Source organism: Plasmodium berghei (genome assembly GCF_900002375.2).
Source record: "Plasmodium berghei ANKA genome assembly, chromosome: 3".
Classification (NCBI taxonomy): domain Eukaryota; phylum Apicomplexa; class Aconoidasida; order Haemosporida; family Plasmodiidae; genus Plasmodium; species Plasmodium berghei.
The window spans coordinates 67,390-91,193 of NC_036161.2; the positions used below are offsets into that span (position 1 = coordinate 67,390).

Sequence of the window (23,804 nt, forward strand, 5' to 3'; positions counted from 1 at the left end):
TATATATTTACACTACTAATTAGATTGGAGTTAATTGCTCTTAAGGGAGTAATAATATAAATCTTAATTAAAAATGGTTGCTTATTTATAGTAAAAATATTGTATATTTTCAACTCGTTTGTTTTTATTTATATATATTATATATATATATATATATATATGCTTTGTTCATATTTTATTTATTTCCTATTACTAATTCATTAACAATTAACATGTTTATTTTAAATGTAATATTTAGCGTAATCCAATTACTGCGCTAGTTTGTATAGTTATATATACAATGCAAAGATAATGTATTTTTGTAATGTTTTTTATTTATTTAAAAAATAGATAGTTGTACGTACATACATATAGCAAATATATAATATATGTAAAATATATATATATAATATATATTACCATAAAAAGGCAAAATAAAAATTTATTTTTTATCAAAACATGTCAAACAAGGGGGGTAAAAAAAAAGAAAAACTAGTTTCTATTATCAATTAAAACACACTAACTCAACAATATTTGATTTATAATATTCTATTGATTTTATTATTAATTATTATTATTTATTTATATACGCTCCTCTCTCAAACGATAAAAAAATGTTATTATTATACCTCGTATTTGTTGTAATTCCATTTATTGTTTTTTCTTATTATATATATAAAAGTGTATTATCCCTTATTCATGAAAAACAAAAAAAAAATGAATTTTTCAATTGCCTAAAATCTGAAAATAAGCAGTATACTGCCTTTGAAATATTTGCAAACAAATATGAAGTTGAAAAATATGCGATTTATTTAAAAGCAATAAGAAATGTTCAGCTAGACTATAAAACAAATATTCTTGATGATATAAATAAAGAAACAAATGATGATGATAAAGAAAATGACCAAAATATTGATTCAATACTCGAGGATATTTATAATGATACACAATATGCTGAACATAATATAATTGGAAATCCACATTCTAGTTGGATGAGGTATAATATTTATATTTTTTATTTTCTTAGCTGTCCAAAATAGCTATAAATCAAACCTTTCATAATTTATTGCGAAAATATTATGAACGTATATGCAATATAAAACATTCAAATTATATTATTACAACTATTTATAAAGTATGTTCAAATATTATCATATAATTTATTTCACTCTTATCCTTTTTGTTTTTAGAAAATTGCCAAATGTTGATATAATCAAATTAAAAGTCATGTTATTAAAAAAAACTATTTTATTTCTCCCTATTTGTAATAAAATTTTTCATGATAAAAATAAAAAATCAAGACTATATAACAATTATTTTATTGATGACAATATGTCAAGGGATCTAGATATTGTAAGAAATATTTTCAATACATTTTTATCTTTCGCATACATTCGTTTATTATTCTATTATTTTATATACTCTCATATTATCCCTAATCTTCGAAATATAACTATATGTTTCCAAACATATATATACATGTACATATTCATTTACTGTACATACATTATAATTCAAACTTTTTCAGCAATGTGATCAATTTTTAGAAGAATTTAATTTTATTATTCATGAGGCAAATTGTATAACAGACAAATGGGGTAATGAATTTATAAAACACTTTACTCACATTCCTTTTTCATAATATGCTATATCTTCACACGATATAATTTTTCAACATTTTCAGGAGAAACAATTATTTCTGACGCGTACAGAATTTTTCACCACAACAAAATTAAAATAAATGAGGAAAAAAAAAAAAAAGAAGAACAACAAACCCTTTTAAAGAAACAAAAACAAAAAGAAAAAAAAATGAAGGAAGATACTGAAAAGGCTAATTTGCTAGCAGATCAAATAATTGATGTAAGTTACAAAAATTTAATTAACTTTTTAAAGTTCAGTTTTTATTTAGAAATATTCACATATATATATATATATATGCATACATACACATCCGTATTATGCAACTCGTCATATATACTACTATAATGACATACTTATACTCCTAATTTTTTGCAGGAGGAAAATGCCAAAAAAAAAAAAAAAAAAAGCAAATAATCTTAGATTCTTAATTCCACAACTTATTTATTTTTGTCTCATTTTATGATTTTTTTTTTGTGTTTACAATTTAATATTTAAAATATTATAATATAACAATTTTTTAACATATAATTTTTAAATATGTATACATATTATGCATATGTCTGAGTCATATTCATATTTTCTATATATATCTATGTTTATTACATGTAAATTTATGAAAATTTAATGAAATATTGTTTTAAAATTTTTTTGTATAATTTACATATTTGTATGTGCTTTTTTTATTTATACAACCTTATAATCAAGTGTTTCCATGTGCATACATTTTATTTCTTTATGCAAAATGGGATGTTAAATAATACATATTTCATGTAATTAATATGGTTAAAATCGTATATATTTTTCTTTTTTCATTTTAATAATTAATTTGATTTATATCTTTTTTGAAATAAATATTTTATATTTGCTTAAATAATTTTTCGCGCATAATTAGAAAATACAAAGAATATTCTAATCATTCAAAATTGCGATAAAAAAAAAAAATTTTACCTATAACCAAACTAGCTAAAAATACAGCGATCTAACAATTTTGTTACTGCTATATTATTTGCCTTGCTTGTTCATAACATTTTTCGACATTTTTTATTTTCTAAAAAATCAATTCTTATCCTTTGAACTACTCTTTGCGAAAAATGTAGTTAACCCATCACTTCCTACAGATAAATTTAATTCATTTTCATTAAAAGACAAATTTTCACAATTAAAATATTTATCAAGTAATTCATTATCTTTTTTATTTTTCTCATTTGTATTTTCACTATTTTCACCAATTTCATAACTATTATATAAAATATTGCTCATTTTATTTTCATAACTATCAAGTGCATTCATGTGTTTTTTTATTTTTTTATTTATATCTTCTATTTTCTGAACAAATGATTTTATTATTATTTTTTTGTTCATATTTTTTATTACCCCCATTTCCTTATCTCCCTTAAAGCTCTGATATTCATCAATATTTTTTCGACAATTATTTTCCATTTTTTGGCTATCAATGCTACCATTATCTATATCATCGAAAATTTCTACTCTTTTTTTTTCTTTTGAAAACATTGCCTTTTGAATATCCTCTTTTATTATTGTTGAATCAAGAAGATTTATTATATTATAAAAATAATTTATTTTCAAATCTTTATAAAATAAAATTTCCTTCATTTCTTCATTTACAATTTTAAAAGTTTCTAATTTTTTTTTTAAGTTTATGTTATCCTTTTTAATTTCCTCATTAGTATCTCTTAACTTTTTTTTTTCACTAGACAAATCAAGATATTCTTTTTCAAATACATTTAACTTATTTTTCATATTTATCAATTCATTTTCTAATTTTTTAACTTCGATATCTTTATTTTTTGACAAATACATATAATTTTCTAATTTCTTTTTATAATCATAAATCATATTATTTTCAATAGGCGGTTTAATTAACCCCATTAATTCATTTTTTAATTTTTCATTTTCGTCTTTTAATTTTTTTTTTTCATAACTTTCTTTTATTAAACCATTTTTTATATTCATATATTTTTTATAAATAATATTTGTTACTTCCTTTTTTTCTTCATCTTGAACTCTATATTTTTCAATCATTTTATTCAATTTTATATCAAATTCTGTTTTCATTTTATTTTCAAACATTTTATTATTTTCTTCACTATTATTATACCATTCACTAATTATATTTTTTTTTACATCCTTTTTATTTTTATCCTTACATAGTTTCACATCTATTCGTTCTTTTTTCCCACTTTTCAAATTGAATATATATTTATCTTCTTTGTCTATTCTTTTCCGATTCATTTCAATTTTATTTACATTTTCATCTGGTCTATAAAATATGTTATTTCTTCCATTATAATCATCTTTATTTTCCTTAAGCAATTCAAATTTTATATTTTCACCATTATAATTTTTAACATGTTTTCGCTTTTGAAAATTCATTAACCTATTATTAAAAGGATTATCATCATTTTTCCCATTATCAATTATTATATTTGTTTTATCTTTATATAAAGGTATATCTATATCTTCATTATTATAAGTATCTAAATCAAGCATATTATAATTAGAAAATTTATTAAATTTACTCCAATCTTTCTTTTCATTTTCTAAATAATAATCACTATAACTATTAATAAGGGTTTTTCCAATTTGTTGATTTATATCTTTAAAATCTGATTTTTCTATTTCATATAATAATTTTTTATTTTCATTTATACTTGAATCAAAAATATTATTTGTAAAATTATTACATGTTAAGGAACGTCTTTTATATTTATCATTCCCTATATTTCCTGAATTCATATAATTTAATTCATTTGTTTTTAAAACTTTCCAATTTACACTATAAATACTATCACTCCTTTTGTCACCATTATTTAAATTTGAATAATCCAATGCACTCATATTGTCAAGTAATATAGATGCTCGTTCGCATTTTTCTGTATTTATTTTTTCGATATTTTTGTTAAAATCGTTATTACTATGGTGATATTTTTCACTCTTTATAAAATTTATTTCTGTTCTCTTTTTTTCCTCTTTTTCATAGTTAACCATTTTATTATTATACATTTTTCCTTTATCCTTTTTTTGAGAGGTGAAAAAATAATTTGGATTATGTGCAATCTTGTCATAATAAATTTTTGTCAACATGCAATAATGGGAAGTAAAATGAGCAAAAAACTTTGAGTCAAAATCAAAAAAAAGTACCAAGAAATGCGAAAAGGTAAATATATATATGCACGATTATGATATAAATAACGAATTAAGCGAATAAAAATATTCACATATAACTGGACAACATATTGATACAAAAATCAACAAAAAATAAATCCCACATTCAAAAAATTAAGAAAATCAAAACAGGAATATATTAACACTTATGTATGTTTTCATGCTTATCAGCGTGATCACGTAAAAAAAAAATATATCCGCCTTTGCTTATGTTTCCACATTTAATTATCATATTTTAACACTTATATACAACTATTGCCAAATATCCCTGATAAAAACAAAACAAAAAGGACTCTTCCTACAAAATAATGTAATTGAAATAAAATAATGATATCATATTAATACATAGCTAACTCCTTATCATAATAAATACACAACATATATATATATGCATGAAATAAGCACACAGTTGTTCTATTTTCTTTATAAATCATGCTCCAACCTTTGCTGAAATGTTAAACGAAAAAGATTCTCCAATTAAACATATCCAACCAGTTCCAAATGTTCTATCTAAAATTTCTTTTATATTTTTTATAGCATTCTACAAAAATATATAACATATATAAATAATATATGTACACAACTTTGTGTGCAAAGTATTTTAAGAAAATCTAATTAAACACCTAAACCAGCACCACAGTTGTATAACACATAAAAATAAAAATAATAAATTACTTCAACTTGTATAGCATTTGTATTAGCATCAGTATATTTGTCTAAAACTCCTGTTATTATATCCACAATATTATTCTGATTATGATAAGGAATATTAGATTTCTAATAAGGAATAAATTGTAAAAGTTTATATTGAAAAAAATAAATTTTGTTATCCTTTAAGCATATATGTATGCTCATACACACCTTTTTAACTATTGTTATTCCTATATATATTAATAATTTTAATTGAATGCTTATTCAACTTATGCCTAAAAACATCAACTTCGCTTATTATTATTTCATTGTTCTTTATACTCTTATTAATAGGGTTTGCATATGCTTCTTCAAATTTTGCGAAAAATTTTCGGAACTCATTTTTCCTTTTTCTTTTATGCGTTCAGAAAGCAAAGAGAGAAACTAATTTTATAAAAATATATGTCCACACGCACATATACAATTCTTCAAAAAAATATATATTTAAAAATTTTACAGACTATAATGAAAAAATATATAAGTTTGTCATAAGTAGGATTGTACTCATATTTATAATATAAAATGTATATCTATCAAATTCTATACATAAATATATCCAAATCAAATAAAGTTATAACACACTAATTATATTTCGGACAATGCATAAATACTAATATTATATTAAATTATTAAATGATATGAGTGTAAAGGGAAAATACACACACACATATATATATATATAATAGCTTGCTCCATATTCACGAATTCAAATATGCCATTATAAAAGATTTTGCATAATAAGAATAATTATTTAAAGCACGCAAAAAAAAAGTATATCAATGCATATGCACATTTTTATATTCCTTCAAATTTGTAACAACATAGTTTATTGTAAATGCTAAAGCATGTTAATATCTATTTTATTTATTATTATTTTTTTTTTTATCTAGCTATGGTATTACTAAAAAGCGTTAATAAATATAGAAAGTTGCCCATATAAGTTTGTATGCTCTATCAAAATCGCATAAAAATATTTTTTTGTTAAAAAATAATCAAGAAAATAAATACTGCTGCTGAAATAAATACCGCTAACAAATAAGTAAAATTAATTAATAGTAAGAAATAGTAAGAATAATAATGAAAAAAAAAACAGCCAAAATCTAGCTAATAGCGAAATTAGCTAGCTGCTCGCTCTGACAAGCAAAGGCAAATTTTTTCCGTTATGTAATCAATGTTACTCATCGTTATTCCTGACACATTTATTCGTCCAGTTTTAACAATATAAATATGGTGATTTTTTAGACTTTGAAATATATCTGAAAAAATTGGTACATAAGAAAATAGGCCTACTTGTTTTTTATACACACTCCAATCATAATCTAAATTATATTTATTTTGAATTTTCTGTAATTTGTCAAAAAATAAATTCCTAATATTAGCTATATGGTGTGATAATTGTTTTAATTCGTTTAACCATTCTTTTTTTAAATTAGGATTTTGTAAAATTTCGCAAACTAATCTATTTGTATGTATAGTGGGAGATGAATAAAATCTACGAGTTATTATTAACAAGCTACTTAAAATTTTTTTTTTTTCATTTTCATTTTTGCACACAATATGTAAAGCACCTGCACGTTCACCATATAATGACATATTTTTTGCAAAAGATTGACAAACTATAAAAGGAATATTTTTTTTTTGAAATTGTTTAATTAAAATTACATCGTTATCTATTTCTCCATTTCCAAACCCTTGATAAGCAATATCAAAAATAATTATATGTTTTTTTAATAAAACTATATTTGTAATTTCTTCAAAATATTCTGAATTTATATTTATACTACAAGGATTATAACATGAAGGCTGTAAGAATATAACTGATTCATTATCAATATTTTTTAAATCGTTTAAAAATAAATTATAATTTATATCAATTAAATTATGATCAAAAAAATTTATATATTTTAAATTAAATCCATTTGATTTTATCATATTAACATGATTTATATATGGAATATTTGTAACATATATCGATGGATTACACATATTGAAGCATTTTAAAAACTCCAATATAATAGCTATAGCTCCTGTACCTCCTATAGTTTGTATTGTACTTATTCTTTTCTCTTTTATATATTCAGAATCTTCACCAAATATTAATTTTTGCGTTAATAAACTAAATGTATCACCTCCATTACTTAATAAATATGGTTTTTCTTTATACTTTTCTGTTATTATTTGTTCAGCTTTCAATACACTATTAAATATTTGAACCTTATCATTATTATCTGCACAAACACCAATAGAAAGATTCACTTTTTTATCATATGGATCTGCATTATATTCATTGATACTTTTTAAAATTTCATCTGCTTCAATCTCTTTTATTTCATTAAGATGCTTTTCCATTGTTATTGAAAGAAAAATAGGAAAATTATTTCAGAAATGTTAATATAATTGAAATTGAATTTCGATAATGTATAATCGTTGCCTTTTGTTTTAACAAAATTAAAACACTTTAAATAAAATTTGTATTTTAACTATTTATTTATATATTTCTTAATAAAATTTATGATTTGTTCTGCCTATTATGACATCCTTTTTATTTATAAATTGGTATTTAATTCAATAAATATAGTATATAGGTTGGATGTTGTTTCGTAAACAAATAAATAAATAAGCAAATAATACTTTTTAAATATTTCCAAATAAATAATTAACTATAAGTTTAAAATATAGAAAAATTCGTAAATTGAAAAAAGGCATAATAAAATTATATTAATAAGATTAATATATTAAAAAATATATAACCCAATATTTTTTTTTTAAATTAACTCAATATAATACAAAAATATATATAATTATTACATACATAACATGTTTTTCTATTCAGTTTTTTTTGTTGAATAAAAACAAATTTGTGGCAATTGAAACTCATCAATGTACATATTGCATATTGTAAAATAAAACAAAGTAAATAAAGCAAACTAAATAAAATAAATAAAACAAAATAAATATCGCTAAATTGATAAAGACTGTATATATTTTCTTCATTACACCAAACAAAATTGTGATAAGAAAACAAAACGAAAAATGCACAAAAACCATAGCACAATTACTAGCTTTGCTTGAATAAATAAAATGATAAAAATAAAAATTTCTTCTAAATAGCTCTTAAGTAAAAATATGTATTTGCTTAATTTCATATTTCAAATATAAAAAAAACATATATCTATGAATATACATGTACAACATGTTGTATATTATCGATATAGTAAAATAACAAAACATACCGACCAATCATTGAATTGTTAAATTATATATATAGAATATGTAAAAATACATATGTGATCTCTACACGCTTATTTTATTCTATCATTTAAACCATATAACTGCTTTTTATGGGCATATGTTCATAAGCATATATACTTATTTTTATATTTTAAATGGTCCTATATAGAACTTATAGTTTTATTTAAATATGGAATTCGAATACCAAAAAAATAGCAAAAAATAGAACAAAATAACAAAAAAATATTGAACAAAATAGCAAAAAAATATTGAACAAAATATGAACAAAATATGAATATGGTTTAGCCTCCACACAAACATATTAAACATATAAAATAAATTCGGGTGAAAAAAATCAAATTTACCAAACTATATCCCTATTTTTGTCTAAGTTAATAATTAAAAAAAATTATGAAAAATGAAATAAGAATGCATTTTTTTTCAATATACTTCTTATAATTATTTTAACGGTAAACAAGTTTCATACTTTTAATTTTTATCACTCTTTTTGAAAATTTATTTGTATTGTTATCAATATTTTGAGTTTTGCTGAACAGTCTGTTGTTTTTTTTATTACATCTTTTTAAATTATTGTGTGAATAAATATAATTATTTTTTATATTGAAATCTAACTTGTCTAATTCCTCTAAAGATTTATTGTTATCAATTTTTTTTTTGCTATTTGAAAAAGTTTTATTATTGGATAATAAATTAGTAGAACTGTTAAATTTTGTTTCAAATTCTATATTAAATAACGAAACCTTTGCTACAAATATTTTTTTCGATTTATAATATATAATTTTATAAAATTTTTTTAATTTTTTTGCATACATATCCCAATAATATTTAATCATTTTTGTCTTTGGAAAATTTCTTAATATTTCATTAAGTTTTTCAACACTTTTTTTTATAACATTTATATTTTTAGATAATAAAATGTCATAAATATTTTCAAAATATTTATTATCATCATAATTTATATTTTTCTTGTGTTTACACACATTATCTTTTTCTCTTTTTACTGAAGAAAAAGAAATCGATTCTTTTGATGCTTTTTCCATATTTATCATTTCATTGTTTGATGTTTCTTTTTTATCATTCGCTTCTCCTTTGTATCCCTCCAATTTTAGTTTCAATTTGATATCATTATATTTATTAACACAAAAGTTAATAAATTTGTAATAATCAGAATTATTTTTAAATATGTTTAAATTAATATTTTGCATTATATTTGTATAATCATTATTATAAGTTTTTACATTATGTTGACATAAATAATAATATAAACTTAATAAAGATGGACTAATTGAATATTTATAAAAAAAATTAAAATTTATACAATATGTTTTAGTATACATTTCAACTAGCCATTTTATTCCCTCAATATAATTTTCACATATTTTCATTTCTTGTTCATAATTTTTTTTTTTTTTACAATTTTTTGTGTAAAATTTTTTTAAATATATTTCCATTTTCCTGTCTTCTTTTTCATCATCTTTTGTAAATATATTCATTTCTAATTCACTAAAACTATTTTCTTCATTTTTATTTGTGCTTTCAAAATTTTCTAATTTACGAATTTCCTTATCTGTATTACAATTTTCACCCACACACATTTTTAATTTCTCCAAATTTATTTCATCAATCCTATCAACTTCTTTAATAGTATTTTTTAATAAATTAAAATCAATATATTTTATAAATAAAGGAAGTTCATTTTCTATAAATTTAGAAGATGCTATATGCATAGCTATTTTTTTTCTTTTTGAAACTCCATAATAATATTTTTTTATTTTGTTTTCATTTTTTAAATACACTAATGTACATTTATATAATTCTTCGTTATTTTTCTCAATTTGCATATCTATATTTTCATTTTCAACTATTTTTTTTTTTATAATTTCATTTACAAGATATAAAGGTAAATAAAGTTGATTTTCCTTAAACTCAACATTATTTTCCAAATTTAAATAATTTCCTTCCGTATTTCTACTCAAATAGCTACTTGAAAAATTAATAACCTTCTGAACATAATTCAAAAATTTTAAAAATTCTTTTCGATTTAATTCACAATTTTTATTTAAAAATCCATTATATGTTATATTCTTTACATTATTTATTTTTTTTTTTTCCTTTTTCATATTATCTTCTAGCATTTTAAAATATGCTTCAAAAAAAACATTAAAATTTCCTTCTCTAACTTTTGGTAAATAATCATTTCCCTTTAAAATAAACAAAATTAATAAATCTCGTTTTATTTGATTAAAAAAGATAGGATATTTATTTAAAAATAAATTAATAAATATATTTAAGTTATATAAAACCATGATTTTTTTCCTCGCTATTTTTTTTATATTTACTAAATTGTTAATTGCTTTCCCTGAATTTGTTAATTCATTTTCCTTTCCAACATAACAAGTTTCATTTACTATTTCTTCATCTTTATTTTTTCCTTGTTTGTCTATTAATTGTTTTTCTTTCTTAAATAAAAAATCATTATCCATATTTAAATAAAATGTCTGATATGTATATATATATACATTTCGTATATTTTTTAATGCCAAGCATTGTAACAACAAATCTGCATCTGCGCCCACTACAATAAATGATTCTTCTTCTCGTTTAGAATCAGTTTTATCATAATTTGAATATTTTAATAATTCATTATTTTCGATATCATTGTTATTTTCTTTTTTGTCTTTTTTAACATAACTAGTTATCCAGTTCATAAGTTTTAATTCCCCTTCACCTACTTCTTTGGCAGTTGAAATATAAAATTTTACATTAGCATATTTTTCGAGAGATGCTAACCATTTTACAAAATTTATAAGAAATTGTCCAATTTTTTCTATAAATACACTTCCACAAGTTATATCATTTATTATATTTTTATTTTCTTTATATTTTATTTTTGCTCTTCTTTTTATTTGTAATTTTAATTTCGAAAATGGACATATCCCATCAATGGCAAAAACCACATTTTTTTTTGGATGAAATTTTTTTAATACATTTTTTATTAAATTTGAAAGTTTAAAAAAATAATTATTGTAACTACAAAATTCAACATTTGCTTTATGTAATAATTGATTTAAATCGAATAATAAATTATCAACATCTAATATTTTATTATTATATCTTGATTCTTTATTTCCTTCTTTATTTATTCCTTTATTTATCCCTTTATTTTTAATTATATCATTTCCATTATTTACAGTATTCTCTATTTTATTATTCTTATTTATATAAGTATCAACGTCTACTAATTGATTTTTTTCAACAATTTTCACACAACTAGGAAAATTATTTATTACCCATTTATGTAAACCTGGTATTCCACAATTTACTACTGATATAAGTATAAATAATAAAAATACCTTTCGTAAATTGGTGTATTTTGACATTCCAATATATATCATCCGTAATAAAAAACGGAGAAAAATATATAAATCCAAATTAATTATCCAACCACATTAATAATTTCTCAAAAGTAAAAAAAAAAATTATTATAATAAATAAAATTATGTAACAAAATAGTTTATCACCATTTTATTCACCATATTTTTACATTATCATCTTATTTTTATCCTTTTTTTTATTTCTATATTATTCTCTAAGTATTGGAATCCCCAAATCATACAATCAAAAAAAAAATAGAAATCAAATGATATATATTTACCCTAAAAAATATACATTTTTTTTTTTTTTTTAATCTAAAATATCATATCAAAAAATGTAGAAAATAATTGATTCGCTAATATCTATGTCAAACCTCCTAGTAGTGTTGAAAGGGGAGAATGATTCAAAAACAATCGAATTGAAATTATTACCCCATTCAAATATCTTTATTTATCAACTATACAAAATTAATAACCATTTTTAGCATCCAATTTTTTTTTTTTTTCAACTTATGTTAAACAATTATCCTTTCCAATTATCACACATTTACTATATTATTTGGCTTAATTCCAAATAAGCTGTTTCTTATATTACCAGCTTAAAATAAATTTAAGCTATATTTATTTATGTTTTAACACTATTGTAAACATATGCTTTAATGTACTCAATTTTATGGGAAGGTTCTTTGCTTTATTAATAACAATGGTGAATTTATATATTTTAAAATATGCAATATTTCTAATATATATAGATATAAAAATATGCTAGTTGATTTTATAAATATACAACCAAAATGAATCATGCACATATGCACTTAAATTTAATACATATATATTTGATACATATATATTTGATACATATATATTTGATACATACATTTATATAAAAACGAAAAAATATATATTTATCTATATTAAATTGCAGTTTTCAATTACATATATATATATATATATATATATATATATATATATATATACATGCATATTACAAACTGTTATTTGTATGAATTGGGTTAATAAAAAATGTATAAATGAAAAAATATATACAAATTATAAATAAGATAATATGATCCACGTTTTCATAATATTTCGGTATTTGCTATATACACATTCAAAAAACTAATATTTAAAATTTTTAATATTTTATTGCCGGTGTGTTCTTGTATGTTTTAACTCAATATTTATTGTCTTTTATTTGTATGTATATACTATATCTATACGATTTATGCGTATCAAAATTAAACTCTTGATTTGCTTATATGTTTTTGTCTTTCTTCAAGTGAAATATAAGGGCTTGTTCCAATTTCACCACCCTTTGTTTCTTTAATGAAGAAAAATATAAATAAGAATGCGATTATACACATTACTGAAAAAAACATAAAAAGTATAGATGGCGATTTCTTAATAATAATATCTGATGGAAAAACCACAATAATTGCACACACCCAATTTATTAATGAAGCTAAACTAGCTGCGCTGTCTTTTATTTCGGAAGGAAACATTTCATGCAAATATATCCATAATACTGGACCATATGATACAGCAAATGATATAATCATAACAAACGTTCCAGCTATAGATAATCCATTTACAATATTGGTTTGACCCCATACTTGCCTAGCTATAACGGTTGGTAAAAATGCACAAATAACTCCAATACATCCTCCTAATAATAATGTTTTTCTTCCAATTTTTTCTATAATATATATAGCTGGAAATGTCATCAAAAAATTAACTGCTGTCATTATCACACTTAATGTTGTTATTAAGTTTTTATTTAAAAATTCTTTATATAATTCATTCGAATTGGCTACTAATACGTTTATACCAGTAAATTGTTGAAAACCTGATAATATACATCCTAATATTATAACATTTCTATATGCTGGAATTTTTAAGGCGCTTAATAATGATAAAGAACTTTCTTTAGCTGCTTTATTTTGATCAATGGCATCTTTAATAGCTCTAAGTGCATCATCTGCATCTGATGGTCCATATATTTTCTTCAATATATTTTTAGACCCTTCAATATTTCCATTTTCATATAAAAAGTATGGAGTTTCTTCTTTGTAAAATGCAGTCAATAAAATTATTCCAAAAAGAGATATTACAGTGGGTAAAAAAAACATAAACCTCCACCAAAACATTTCAAATTTTGATAAATTGATCGATTTATCAGCTACAGTAGGTCCATCTCCCAAAAATAGTCCCAATAAAACTGCAACAAATATTCCAAATGTTATAAATAACTGATGCAATACACCATATGCTCCCTTTTTATCCTTGTGTGTCATTTCAGATATGTACATTGGTACACTTACTGTTATTAAACCAATGCCAAAACCACTTAATAAACGAGCATATAATATTGTATGGAAATGATGACTAATAGATGTTAATATACTTACAAAAATAAAAAATATATATATAACCATTAATGAAAATCTTCTTCCAAACTTAACTAAATATCCTGAAAATCCACTTCCTAAAACTGCTCCAATAAATACTGAAGCTAATAAAAATGAGCTTTTTAGGATGCTGTCTTCACATGATGTATCAGTTTTTGTACTACACCATCCAAATTCTACCACTATATAACTTTTAATTGTATTTAAAACACTAACTTGGTAGCCAAAAATAAAGGATGCTAAACATGCTGATAAAACATATTGAAATGATTTGTTAAAAAAACCATCCCTATGCTCTATTTCCTGAGTCCCCCCTCTTGATAATATATCCATACGCAATATATTCATTTTTTCGTATTAATACACATATATTTCTTGTTTACTTAAATATACATAACCTATATATTTATATGTAATATACCATTTATATATTACTAAATTTACAGGTAAAACACATAAGATATTTATATTTATTTTATATATTTATAATATTTTATCTTTATGAAATAAAAAATATATATTATTAATCTTATTTAATATTAATATACTTTAAAAATATTGTTTTATTTTTCGGTATTCAAAAAAAAATACCATTTAATATATTAGCAGTGCAACTTTTATTTTATTATGCCTTATATTTAATAATTCATATTTTTACATATTTTTTATACATATATTTTTTTTTACAATTTTTGCTATTTTGTGCTTATTTTATAATAATTATAAAAACTAATAATATATGATATATTTACTATGTCGCAATGTATAATAATACATTCCTATTTTTTTCTAGATGCATAATAAAACATATTTTCCATATAAGCATAAACTCATGACATATATAAATAAAAACGCAGCTTTATTTTTCCCTCTAAAATATATTGATGTTTCTTTATTTTTTCGAAAATATAATCGGCATTAATCCGATTTAGTTTTGCATATAATATATACATATACCCAAATATTTATATATATATAATATAATGCATTGTTTATGTCATAATTATTTATTTATTATTATGCATTAATGTTATACATTTCCAATTTTTAACTTAATTGCATTTTCTCCAACGGCTTTATTTTTTTACTCTCTTAACGATAAATTTTTACACTTAAAAAAATGTGGCTTGATTTTTTTATTAATTTTATTTTATTATTATATTTAAAAAATATTAAGTGCTAATTTTCCGTAGTTAAATTTATTCACATTATTCATACTTAATAAATATTTTATTTTATGTTTCATTTTAAGTTAACAACTAGCTATATTTATGTTTTTTTATGACCCATTCATATTTTTTACCTCTTTTTTATGCATGTTCAAGCTTTATAATCCCTTTTTATGCTTTGTTATGGATTGTATGATAAAATTAATAAAGGTAAATATATAAGGACAATATTTAAAAAATTCGTGAAAACATCACACAAATATATTATGCACATATAGTCACTAAATATATTATGCTAATCTAATATTTCTGCAATTGTGTTTAGCAAAAATCAATCTAACAAATAAAAAAATAAAATGTAAAAATAAATGAGCAAATGAATAATACAATTTTCTATCCCAAGCATGCATAAAAAGCTAAAAAATATATGCATTGCAAACAAAACGAATATAATACAGCCATATTGTTTATTATTATAAAGCATGCATAGCCATATTATCCCTAATATATATATGCATACTTTGCACACTTTTCAAATGTCAACTGATAATAAATATCCAACAAACTTAATGCAAATGAAAAAAAATGAACAAATAATTGCAGCTTTGAATAGGAGTATAGTATTTTGTCTAAATGCATGCACTAAAGTATATTAGCCAAATTAAAAACCTCCATTTGAGTTAAACTTTGTTATCTAATGTCTACACATTACATAAATGGCCATTCACTAATTTACACCTTCACAAATTTCTGAACAATGCATATATATTTTAAAAAATAATAAATACCGCAATAATTGTCAAGCGGTATCATAATCATAATGAAATAGCTAATTAACTATATGTACATATTTTTTTTTCTTTTGGGGATATTTTCTATCACTTCGTTGCGATAGTCATTTCTGAAGTAGATGAATCAAGTAATCCCAATTTTATAAAATCATTTTCACAAAAATCCAAAATGACACACTTAACAATGTCCCCTATTTCATATGCATTGTTCATAAAATTTTTTATAACCCCCCTTTTGCTTAAATTTAATTTAACATAAAGATTTATATTATTACATGAAACTATCATTCCTTCAATTATCATTCCTTTTTGTAAATGTTTTTCATTTTTTATATGCGAATTTAAATATTGATAATCAATGTATTTTTGACTTTTTTCTATTACATAATTTATCAAATGAAAGTTATTATTTTCTTCGATTATGTGTTGTGTGTCTTTGCATAAGTCAAGGCTAAGTTTATTATGCTTTCCATTTTTGTCATAATTTTTGTTTGTATTATTTTCATTATCATTTCTTGGAATAATGTTTTCTATATTACGTAAAACCTCAATTAAGTTTAACATCAAAGGCTTTAAATATAAAACATCTTGAACAGCATAATGAATTAGCTCTTTTGATATCGGTCTTTTTAAATAAATTTTATTATTAAGTGAAATGATTTTATGAAAATATATTTTATGATTATTATTTAAAAATAAACATTTATATAACAAATCATCATAACTTATTTGATATAATTCTTTTTTTGATTTTTTTAAAATTAAAGTATATGCAATTTGTGTATCAAATATATTATTTAAATTAATATTATACTGGTTAAATAGTATAGAACAATCTTCTCTGCAATCATGTGTAACCTTTATAATACTTTTATTTTCAAATAATTCTTTTAAGTATTTAGCAAACAAATAACTATTATCACATTTATATAAATCAAAAATATATATGTCCTTTGCACATATTTGAATAATGCTTACTGTTCCATTTTTACCTATTTTATATCCCTCAATATCTAATCCTATTATTTTTAAATTTTCATTCATAGCATTTTTTTCGATTTCATTTATATATTTTTTGCATTCTTTCGAATCATTAATATAAATTATATTTTTTTTTAAGTCTTCAAAATATCGTACTACTTTATCATTCACGCTTAAATTTAAATATCCATAGGACGCACTACTAACTCTTCTTTTTAATTTTAAACAACTTGCACATTTTTTCAAATATCTATACATTTTTCGCTATTTTTTTTATAACTATCCTAGCAATCCTAATGATATAAAAAATAGCTTACAATATTTTCAATTGTAGAACATGCCAAAAAGCTATACACATAAATATTTTTTTCTCATAAGATATGATTAAACATCCGCATATTTGACAAAATATTATTTATAACTAACTTTATTATTAACCATTATATTGGCATTTTATTTGTTGTTTCAATTTTCCATTAAAAGAACATCATAACTTGGGCACTACATTTGTTTGTCGATTTCCATTTAGAAAAATAGTTCGCTATTATTTTTATTGTTCATACAATAAAAAACTCACCAAAAAAAAAAATAATAATAAAATAAAAAAAATAAAAATAATGCTATAAAAAAATGCAATGAACATATATGAAGCATACGTTAACCAGAGAATTTCTAATTGGCATTTTATATAATTTATTCAAAAAATGGAAAGCTAAAAAGGGAAGCATAGATAATTCTGAAATAAAAAATGATAACTTTCTTGAGTTTGGTAACTATAAATGGAAACAAAATCATACAATATGTTTAATTGTATGACAATATAAGAAAATACTCTTAACCAGTATTTACCATTATTTCCCACCTTTTTTATTTTTTCATTTTCTTTTCATTTACTATACTATTATTATTATTACACAAAATGACAATTACTAAATTATGTACTTCATACAATCACAGCTATTATAATAGAAAAATTCAACCAAACCTTTTAAGAAATGGAATTAACTTATTCATGGATAAAGGAAAATGTTTCTATACCAATGAAAGTAAAAGAAATGATGTTTGCATTTAGTTGTGTATTCATATCATATCCTTTATAATATTGTTACATTTTTCAAATTTGTGAAAAAAACAGACTGTGGTTATTTAAAAATTATACTACACACAATTTTTAGCTAGATAATATGAACAAAATTTTTTTTTCTGATTGTTCATATTTTTATCACTTTTTGTAAAAATTTGATATATTATTATTTATCACTACAATTATTTCCCTTTTAAATACAGGATTATATAACTTTGGATTTCAAAAAGTTACAGAAGAAATAAAATCAAAACTTGTTTATAATTTATTTAGTAATGTTTCTAATAAATATGATATCATGAATGATTTGATGAGCTTTCGTCTACATCGATGTTGGAAAGACCAATTTATAAAAGAATTAGATTTATTTTTAAAATATCAGTGTTATAATACAAAACAAAAAAATATAAATGATTCTATAAATGTAGATCCATATAATACTACTCCTAATGATGAAAGTATAAACCAAAATATATCATCATATCATAACGAAAAAATAAAAAATTTAAATACATATAAATGTAAAATATTAGATTTAGCTGGTGGAACAGGTGATATAGCTTTTCGAATTTTAAAAAGGTATAAATATTTTATGGAAAAAATAAGAATATTTGGTAATAAAAATAATTATGATAATATATCAGAAGAATTATATAAAAACCCATTGATAAATATAATTGTTTGTGATGTAAATAACGATATGATTAATGTTGGAATAGAAAAAGCAAAAAATTTAAACTTAAATAAAAATATAGCATGGCTTGTTGAAAATGCAGAAGAATTAAAATCTATCGAAGATAACTCAATAGATGTAATTACTTTATCATTTGGAATACGAAATTTTACAAATATTTCTAAAGCATTGAGTGAAATGTATCGTGTTTTAAAACCAGGGGGAAGACTTCTTTGTTTAGAATTTAGTAAAGTAGAATGTAATACTATAAATATATTTTATAAATTTTATTTAAATAATTATATTCCATTACTTGGAAAATATATAGCAAATAATGAACATGCTTACAAATACCTCTCTGAAAGTATACAAACATTTTTAACTCCAAATGAATTATCTCAATTAATGCATCAAATTAATTTTAAAAATATTTCATATACAACTATGACTTTTGGAATTGTCGCAATTCATTCTGCCTATAAATTAAATTAAATTAAAGAAATCCAATACTTACAGAAATAATAAAATTTGCAATGTCTAATTTTTTTTTATAACAAATATGCAAAAAGGTAAACATATTGTTATACACACAAAGAATTGAAAAAAATATATCGAACAATACAAGAAAAAAAAGTTATTATAAAATTTATCCTTTCTATAATAATCCTATTTATTATATGCACGTGCACACTAGCTAGCCATAAATGCAATATAAATATGCATATTATTTTTTTTTTTTTTTCACCCCTTTTTTGGTAACAAAGCACATACAAAATAGTGTTATTAATTTTATGCATTTTTTAAATAATTATTTGCCCATTTCACATTTCGAGAAATGGTAATTTATTAGGATTATTTTTGTAGACATGAAATAAACTAGGGAATATTCTTTCATAAAATTTAAGCCCCTTTATTATCATTTATTCATAAATAGAATATGTATATTTCTAGGTCTTTAAAAGAATATATTAATATTCTCTATCTCAATATTACATATCTATTATTTTTTTCCACATTTTACAATAGCCTTTTTTTTTATATGATATGAAACAATATTTTTTGTGTTTTTTCATAATTGTTGATTTTATTGTTTACTATTGTTTTCCATTCTCGCCATCTACTACTGGCTCCCTTTTATCTACATTATCAGATTCAAATTTTAAATCCGTAACTTCAATCATTCCACTATTCGCTTCAACATTTTCAGACATATATAGCTCTTCATTTTCTGCATTTGCATCTACATCTGTATCTACATCTACATTTGCATCTACATCTGTATCTACATCTACATTTGCATCTACATCTGTATCTACATCTACATTTGCATCTACATCTGTATCTACATCTACATTTGCATCTACATCTGTATCTACATCTACATTTGCATCTACATCTGTATCTACATCTACGTCTGCATCTACATTTGCATCTGTATCTTGTTTATTTTCTGCACACCTTTGAGACGGAACCATACCCAGTTCAGAAACAATTGATGCTTTTTTCTCGAATTGATTTAAATTACCCCCAACTAATGAATCTGTTGATGATGGAATCATATTTTTTCCAACATTGTAATCTTTTGTATTTTCATTTTTTGATATAGTTAAATAATTGTTAGTGCATATATTTTTTTCACGTTTTTTTATAAAATGTTCTGCCTCACTACATTCTCTATATTCTTTTACTCTTTTCCAATTTATTAACTTATTTTTTTTTGAATACAAATTTTTCCTATTATTTTTTTTATAATTTATATCTATTAAATTCTGATCTTTAATTGTTTCATTTATTATATTATGGTTTATTCCAGATATAACATTTTTGTCTTTTTTTTTATCGCCCTTCGCTAAAAAAAAGAAAGTAACTAATTTGGAAAAAAAAATAGACAAAAAATGGATAAAAAAAAGACACCAAATAGACAACACATTTTTAACAAATCCATATACCTCCATTTTTACAAACATTTTGATCGTGGAATTTTTTTGCTAAAAATAAATTTTTTAAATACTCATTTTCTTCTTTATATTTTTTATATATTTTTTTGTAGTATTTTTGTAAAATTATATATTTCTTAAATATTGTCCTATTTTTTTTATAGAGTTTTTTATAATCATTTTGCGATTTATTCTTTATAAAATTATCATATAAAAAATTATCTTCTGCACTATTATAAATATTCAATGTCTTATTTTTTAAAAGACCATTTAATATGTTATATATTTTTTTAATTGTATTTCTGAGCAATTTTGTATTTATGAATATCAATTCTTTTATTTCGTTATATTCCATTTTTCTTATAAAATTGTTAATTTTATTTGACTTATTTAATTCTTGTACATGTTTTAAAATTTCCAAAATATTTTTATTTATGCTTGTACTGTTTATTATCCTTTTATTCATTACGGAATTTATATTAGATGCAAGTTTAGAATCATCTATATGAAATATAAATAATATTCTAAAATTGTTAAATGTATTACTAAAGTTATATACATAAAATGGAAGGAAATTATATATTAGGGGGCATCCTTATATTTAAATATAATAAATAAATTTTATTTAAAATTAAATTATATACTTATGAAATTCCATGTAGTATTTTCTTCATATAAAAAAGAACAAATATATATATTGTATAATAAAAATAGTGACAAAATTAAAAAAAAAAAAATAGAAATATATTTATGGAAAACACATACCAATTAATATTGAGCTATATGTCTTTAACTCTGATTCATCATCTGAAATGTCATTAAAAAAAAGTGTAGCATCACTTTGGTTGCCTATTTCTTCTAATTCTAACACATTTTTTGTATATTTATAATTAAAAGAATTTATTGAATATTTATTGATAGCATCGTCGATTATTGACAAACATTTTTCAGGTATATTTGCTTTTTCTAAATGTTTATTACTCCTATAAAATGAATTGAGATTTATTTAAAAATAAAAAGAAAAACCCAATTAATTATAATATGATAAAATGCAAATTATAGTATTTTATTTTAAGTTTTTTTTTTTCTTACATATTTCTTTTCATTTTTTTGAAAAATATTCATATATTATTGTATAGTATACTCATTTACAAAATATAGAAACGAGAAAAAAAATAATGAATTTTATTATTTTAATTATATATTATTTATATTGTCTTTATTTAAAGATTCAAAAAATTATGTCATCTTAATAAATTGCACAAAACATCGAAAAAAATAATTACATTTAAAAATATTATTATATAAGTAAAAAAAAGAGAAAAAATATAATACACATTGCACACATATATACTTTTATTTAGAAAAAAAAACATAGGACCAAATAAAATAATAATTTATAAATACTTCCAAAATAAATCCACATTATTTTCATTATCAAAATTTTCACTAGAAAGATTAAATAATTGCTCATAAAAAACACATATTTTCGATTTATTTGAAAAAAAAAAACTTCCATTATACTTTGGTTTATTCTTGAAAAAAGTTCCGACATATTTTATATTTCCAGAAATATGCCAAGCACCACTGATAAAATTCCCTTTGCGCCATTCACCAGAATACTATATAGATGTAAAGGAATGAATCCATATATATATATATATATATATCCATAAATATAATTAATAATTCCAATTATAAAACATATATACATATTTATGAATAAGACAGTCTCTAAAAATATATACTTAAAAATAAATTCAAACAAAATTTTTTATACATATAGAAAAATAAATATATTTTTTTTTTTACATATTCTTTGGAATTTGAAAAATAGTATATTCCTTTTCCATGTTTTTTATTGTTTTTCCATTCTCCATAATAAAAGTCACTATTTGGATATTTTTGAAAACCCAATCCGTTTTTTTTTCCTTTTTCAAAATTTCCTTAAAAAAAAAAAATTATATATGAAATAAATAATATAGAATAAATATTTCTTATAATATATGTATATATTTGCAAAGTGCCAAATCGAATAACTTATAGGTAAATAAATAATACTCTCTTTTTTCAGATAAATATCGTTGTCTTTTTATTTTTAATTACCATAATAAAAATAGTTTGAACTTTTTACAATTCTTCCTAAACCTTCTTTTTTTCCATTAAAATATGAACCCTCATATATTCTATTTTGTGAATAAAAATATTTTCCATTTGATTTTTCTCCATTATAAAACGTTCCAACAAATTTATCTCCATTTTTATATGTTACAGTAGTAATGCCTTTTATTTAATTTTTTTAAGAACCATTTCATGATATGTTTATTTAAAAGGTGGATATATGTACACATTTAAATATTTATATAAAATTAACAAATTATATAAAATATTTTACCTGCATAATTTTTTTCAATCTTTTCACATTCATTTTTTTCAATTATATCTTTCGTCATTTTTCGATTTTAAAAAGGAACTAAATTTATTGTTTTTCTTGTCTTCATTTATATAGACAAACAAATGATATAGATTATGAACATATATATTTAAATCTAGTATATATACATTTTTTTAAAGCTAATTATTTATTATATTGTTTAATATGTACCTATTTAATTTAATGGACTGAAATTTTGGCTAAT

The 23,804-nt window shown here is 21.1% G+C and overlaps 10 protein-coding genes across 10 annotated transcripts; 2 read left to right on the top strand and 8 right to left on the bottom strand.

Annotated features, from left to right (window-relative positions):
• Nucleotides 1-593: 593 nt before the first annotated feature.
• PBANKA_0302000 (conserved Plasmodium protein, unknown function) lies at nucleotides 594-2,034 on the top strand (the record flags this gene model as incomplete). The annotated part of the gene is made up of 5 exons (XM_034566019.1): nucleotides 594-976; nucleotides 1,170-1,332; nucleotides 1,508-1,577; nucleotides 1,664-1,839; nucleotides 1,996-2,034. 5 exons carry the CDS (start codon nucleotides 594-596, stop codon nucleotides 2,032-2,034), a joined length of 831 nt encoding a protein of 276 aa, XP_034419904.1.
• Nucleotides 2,035-2,676: 642 nt separating this feature from the next.
• Nucleotides 2,677-4,644, bottom strand: PBANKA_0302100 (conserved Plasmodium protein, unknown function; the record flags this gene model as incomplete). The annotated part of the gene is made up of 1 exon (XM_034566030.1): nucleotides 2,677-4,644. The coding sequence occupies one exon, from the start codon at nucleotides 4,642-4,644 to the stop codon at nucleotides 2,677-2,679; it is 1,968 nt and encodes a 655-aa protein (XP_034419905.1).
• Nucleotides 4,645-5,041: 397 nt separating this feature from the next.
• Nucleotides 5,042-5,838, bottom strand: PBANKA_0302200 (dynein light chain, putative; the record flags this gene model as incomplete). The annotated part of the gene is made up of 4 exons (XM_034566041.1): nucleotides 5,042-5,104; nucleotides 5,249-5,347; nucleotides 5,482-5,583; nucleotides 5,779-5,838. 4 exons carry the CDS (start codon nucleotides 5,836-5,838, stop codon nucleotides 5,042-5,044), a joined length of 324 nt encoding a protein of 107 aa, XP_034419906.1.
• A 774-nt stretch (nucleotides 5,839-6,612) lies between these two features.
• Nucleotides 6,613-7,845, bottom strand: PBANKA_0302300 (aspartate aminotransferase, putative; the record flags this gene model as incomplete). The annotated part of the gene is made up of 1 exon (XM_034566052.1): nucleotides 6,613-7,845. The coding sequence occupies one exon, from the start codon at nucleotides 7,843-7,845 to the stop codon at nucleotides 6,613-6,615; it is 1,233 nt and encodes a 410-aa protein (XP_034419907.1).
• A 1,346-nt stretch (nucleotides 7,846-9,191) lies between these two features.
• PBANKA_0302400 (5'-3' exonuclease, putative) lies at nucleotides 9,192-12,143 on the bottom strand (the record flags this gene model as incomplete). Its single annotated transcript, XM_034566064.1, has 1 exon — nucleotides 9,192-12,143. One exon carries the CDS (start codon nucleotides 12,141-12,143, stop codon nucleotides 9,192-9,194), a length of 2,952 nt encoding a protein of 983 aa, XP_034419908.1.
• Nucleotides 12,144-13,360: 1,217 nt separating this feature from the next.
• Nucleotides 13,361-14,878, bottom strand: PBANKA_0302500 (hexose transporter; the record flags this gene model as incomplete). The annotated part of the gene is made up of 1 exon (XM_034566075.1): nucleotides 13,361-14,878. The coding sequence occupies one exon, from the start codon at nucleotides 14,876-14,878 to the stop codon at nucleotides 13,361-13,363; it is 1,518 nt and encodes a 505-aa protein (XP_034419909.1).
• Nucleotides 14,879-16,577: 1,699 nt separating this feature from the next.
• Nucleotides 16,578-17,729, bottom strand: PBANKA_0302600 (3'-5' exonuclease, putative; the record flags this gene model as incomplete). Its single annotated transcript, XM_034566086.1, has 1 exon — nucleotides 16,578-17,729. The coding sequence occupies one exon, from the start codon at nucleotides 17,727-17,729 to the stop codon at nucleotides 16,578-16,580; it is 1,152 nt and encodes a 383-aa protein (XP_034419910.1).
• Nucleotides 17,730-18,390: 661 nt separating this feature from the next.
• Nucleotides 18,391-19,720, top strand: PBANKA_0302700 (2-methoxy-6-polyprenyl-1,4-benzoquinol methylase, mitochondrial, putative; the record flags this gene model as incomplete). The annotated part of the gene is made up of 2 exons (XM_034566097.1): nucleotides 18,391-18,517; nucleotides 18,759-19,720. The coding sequence occupies 2 exons, from the start codon at nucleotides 18,391-18,393 to the stop codon at nucleotides 19,718-19,720; spliced, it is 1,089 nt and encodes a 362-aa protein (XP_034419911.1).
• Nucleotides 19,721-20,322: 602 nt separating this feature from the next.
• On the bottom strand, nucleotides 20,323-22,259 carry PBANKA_0302800 (conserved Plasmodium protein, unknown function; the record flags this gene model as incomplete). Its single annotated transcript, XM_034566108.1, has 5 exons — nucleotides 20,323-21,077; nucleotides 21,178-21,666; nucleotides 21,810-21,833; nucleotides 21,931-22,148; nucleotides 22,258-22,259. Coding segments are annotated over 5 exons (1,488 nt in total).
• A 303-nt stretch (nucleotides 22,260-22,562) lies between these two features.
• PBANKA_0302900 (MORN repeat protein, putative) lies at nucleotides 22,563-23,618 on the bottom strand (the record flags this gene model as incomplete). Its single annotated transcript, XM_034566119.1, has 4 exons — nucleotides 22,563-22,787; nucleotides 22,978-23,111; nucleotides 23,272-23,448; nucleotides 23,561-23,618. The coding sequence occupies 4 exons, from the start codon at nucleotides 23,616-23,618 to the stop codon at nucleotides 22,563-22,565; spliced, it is 594 nt and encodes a 197-aa protein (XP_034419913.1).
• Nucleotides 23,619-23,804: the final 186 nt, after the last annotated feature.